The 4,156-nt window shown below is 39.0% G+C and overlaps 1 protein-coding gene across 1 annotated transcript; it reads right to left on the bottom strand.

The window, feature by feature from the left end:
* Positions 1 to 2,759: 2,759 nt before the first annotated feature.
* Positions 2,760 to 3,701, bottom strand: OR2Q1 (olfactory receptor family 2 subfamily Q member 1). Its single transcript, NM_001390055.1, has one exon. The coding sequence runs from the start codon at positions 3,699 to 3,701 to the stop codon at positions 2,760 to 2,762; it is 942 nt and encodes a 313-aa protein (NP_001376984.1).
* Positions 3,702 to 4,156: the final 455 nt, after the last annotated feature.

Below are 4,156 nucleotides of genomic sequence, written 5' to 3'. Positions count from 1 at the left end.
TGTCAGGAAAATCCCTTGGAGGAAGACATGGAAACCCACTCCTGTATTCCTGTCTGGAGTATCCCATGCACAGAGGAGCCTGGCCAGATACAGTCCGTAGGGTCACACAGAGTAGGACACAGCTGAAGCGATTTAGCTTGCCCACACGCACACACGCATACTTTACATATTATCTTTGCATCTTTCAACCTTGCCGAATTCCATTATCAATTTCAAGATTTTTGTTGTAGAATCCTAGAGATTTTACATGTAAATAATAATGCCTCCTGAGAACAAAATGATTCTATTTGTTTTTTTCTAATTTGCATTTCATTTCTTTTTCTGGCCTTATCCCTTTGGCCAGAATTTCCAAATAAGAAAACTGATGATCATGGACATTAAGCATTGTTCTCAATGAGAAAATGATTCCACTTTTTGCTAATAAATATTGATGTCAGCTGTAAGTTATTTGTATATACATTTTATTGGGTTAAGAAGTTTCCTTCTATACCTAGTTTGCAAAGATTTTTTTTATTAACATTAATACTTTTTGCCACCTATTGAAGTGCTAAACTGGTTTTCCCTTTTAGTCTATTGATACAGGGAAATATATACAGTGATTTATTTTAAGGTGTGGAACTAAATTAACTTATAAGCTACTATATTTTTGCAAAGTATGGGATTTTATTTTGCAATATTTTTAGAATTTTGTGTGGCTGTTCATGAGTGTTATTGATCTGTGGTTTCCATTCTATAATGTCTTGGCTTGGTTTGGTGTGAGGGTAATCCTGACTTCATTAAATAATGTGGCATTTACTCCTTTTCTATATTCTGGAAGAGTTTAAGCTAGTATTAATACACACATATGAGAAGATACTCTATATCATGTGTCATCAGGGAAATACAAATTAAGTCTCAGTAATCAAATACCACTACACACTATTAGAACAGCCAAAATCCTAAACACTGGAGAATGCTGGAGAAATATGGAGCAATAGAAACTCTCATTCACTGTTGGTGGGAATACCAAGTGGTACAGCCACTTTGGAAGACAGTTTGGTGGTTTTCTACAAAGCAAAGAATACTTGTGCCATATGATCCAGTAATCACGTTACTTGGTATTTACCTAAAGGAGTCCTAAAGGAGTCAAAAATATGTCCACACAAAACCTGCACACAAATGTTTATAATCAGCTTTATTCATAATTACTGAAAATTAGAAGCAGACAAGAAGTCCTTCAGTAGGTGAATGAATAAACATGAAAACAATAGAATGTTACTCGGGTCCAAAAAGAAATGAATGATTAAGCCATGAAAAGACATGAAGGAACTTAAATCCAAATTACTAGGTGAAGGAAGCCAATATGAAAGGCTGTATACTGTATGATTCCAATTATAAGACATTCTGGACCCCTTCTCCCCAAGTTTGCAGTGACATATAATTGATGTGTACTAGTGGAAGGAATGATGCTAAAGCTGAAACTCCAGTACTTTGGCTACCTTGCGCGAAGAGTTGACTCATTGGAAAAGACTCTGATGCTGGGAGGGATTGGGGGCAGGAGGAAAAGGGGACGACAGAGGATGAGATGGCTGGATGGCATCACTGACTCGATGGACGTGAGTCTGAGTGAACTCCGGGAGTTGGTGATGGACAGGGAGGCCTGGCATGCTGCGATTCATGGGGTCGCAGAGAGTCGGACACGACTGAGTGACTGATCTGATCTGATCTGATCTGATTTGGTATTTATTTTTATAACTTCTTCCATTTATTGTAACTATATCAACAGAAAGACAAAGTAAACAAATGGAATGAACTGGAGAATTAAAATTCAAAACAATCTAGGCAGGTTGGTGTGTGAAAATCAATACTGACTAGCAAAACAAAATGCACATACCTTTGTTTAAGTTTAAGAGAAAATGAGTACAGTGGGCATGGAATCTTTGTAACCAGTTTATAGGAATCTGGTCTTTGAAAATTAGTTGAATAAAAGACTATAGTAATGAATAACTTTGGAAATAGACAGTGCTGATGTTTGTACACATTATGAATGTAATTAATGCCATTGAAGTACACACTTAAAAATGACTAAAATGACAAATTTTATATTATATATTGTATGTTTTACCACAATAAAAAAGACTATAGTGAAGCCACAGAATTCTCATCTTCAAAGCAAATAAGATCCAGCATAATGATCTGAACAGATATTCTGTTATATATTATTTACTTCAGAATATAATATCACAGTCCAGATTTAGGCATAGAGAGTATTGAAAGCTCCAAAATTGATGTTATTTTTTTAAGGAGTTGAAAAAATCATTTGGAGGAAATAAAGCTGTTCTAAAAACAATTGGAGTATTGTCATGTAGAAAGAGAAACAGACATTTTCTCTTCTAGTCCACAAAAGTGTAAGTAGACCTAATTGTCAGAATTCATCTATCCATTCAATCCACAGACCAGGTCTGCTTGATGAAGCCATGCATTATTCCTTTAAACATGGACAAGCTAATAAAATGTAAAAATGGGAGAAGAATCCTAAATACTACTGGATACTGAGATAAGATGATCTAAGAAAAGGCCCTTTCATGAATCACTGGTATGTAAATTACCTGGTATTAGCCTACAAAAGGAAATGCATTAATTATGTGGAGAAATTCTTCACTTGAAATCCAGGATCTGACCATAATAGTCTTCTTTAGTGTAAATGTGGCAGTCCCCCCTTCACTTATCTGACCTTCTTTTTGATTTTGATGATAGATAACAAGAAGTTTTTATACTCTTTACCCTTTGTCTCTGAATTTGTCTAAAAGTTTACTGAGAGCAGCCATAACCTCTTTATTTCTCAAGCTGTAAATCAAGGGGTTCAGCATAGGGGCCACTACAGCATAGAAGAGAGCAACCATCTTCTCCCCGTCCACTGAGTAGGCGGACCGTGGCCCCAGGTAGGTGAAGATGGCAGCTCCAAAGCACATGGAAACCACAGTGAGGTGAGAGGCGCACGTCCCAAATGCTTTGCTACGTCCCTGAGCAGAATGAATGTGCAGAATGGCAGCAACGATACGACCATAGGAAAACAGAACCAGGAAAAAGGGAAGCATGATCACCAGAAATCCTGAGATGGCCACCATGACCTTGTTGAAAGAGATATCCACGCAGGCTAGCCGCAGCACTGCTAGGGTCTCACAAGCAAAGTGATTCATAACACTGTGACACAGGGGAAGCCGAAAGGTGATGACTGTCTCCAGCAGTGAATTCGTGAGACCAGCCCCCAAGCAGCCCACGGCCAGTCCCAGACACAGCACTCCATGCATGATGACCGTGTAGTGCAGCGGGTAGCACACCGCCACATAGCGGTCATAGGCCATGGCCCCCAGCAATAGGAACTCAGACGCAGCCAATGCCAGGGACGTAGAGAGCTGGATCAGACAGCTGTAGAATGGGATGGACTTCTGGACTGAGAGCAGGTGCACCAGCATTTGAGGGACAATACTGCTTGAGTAACAGAGGTCCACAAGAGATAAAACACTAAGGAAGAAATACATGGGGGTGTGAAGCCTGCTGTCCAGTCTGATCAGAAGAAGGATGAGGGCGTTTCCCACAATGGTCACCAAGTACATGGCCAAGAACAAGACAAAGAGGGAGACTTGAGTCCCCCAGTCGCTGGACAGCCCCAGCAGAATGAACTCACTCACCCATGTCTGCGTTTTATTCCCCTGACCCATTGGTTTCTAAGAACTGAACTAAAGATGTCAAACTGACAAATTAAAGAAACTCAGAATTGGAAGATGGCTTTCATACCACATGGAGAACCTACCCTTTTGAACTTAAAGTTCTCCCTGAATGTCTCAGCCAGATCGTCATCCAGACTCTGCTTAACGTATCTGTAGAGGAAGAATCTAACAGTACCCAGTTGTGCAGCTGGAAATCAAGGGGAAAATAAAGGTTACATTCTTGAAATTCAATTTCTTAGAACATAAGTTTTCTCTCAAATATCTACTCTTAAATGGAGGAAGGAAATTAATGAAGTGTTTAGATTTAAAATTCTAGTTAACTTAGTAGTTATTAGAGGGGATCATTACTGTCTTTCTGGTGAGACAGTTTTTAGCCCACATGAAAGATCTTCTTCTGAATTCTACATGATGTTCGGTACCATTTAACTTTTTTGTTTTGTTTACTC

The sequence above is a fragment of the Bos taurus genome, chromosome 4 (assembly GCF_002263795.3).
Source record: "Bos taurus isolate L1 Dominette 01449 registration number 42190680 breed Hereford chromosome 4, ARS-UCD2.0, whole genome shotgun sequence".
In the NCBI taxonomy this organism is placed as follows: domain Eukaryota; kingdom Metazoa; phylum Chordata; class Mammalia; order Artiodactyla; family Bovidae; genus Bos; species Bos taurus.
This window is presented reverse-complemented; position numbering and strand designations above follow the sequence as displayed.

Excerpts from the sequence above, each read along its gene's own strand:
- OR2Q1 (NM_001390055.1), bottom strand. The coding sequence starts at position 3,701 with ATGGGTCAGGGGAATAAAACGCAGACATGGGTGAGTGAGTTCATTCTG.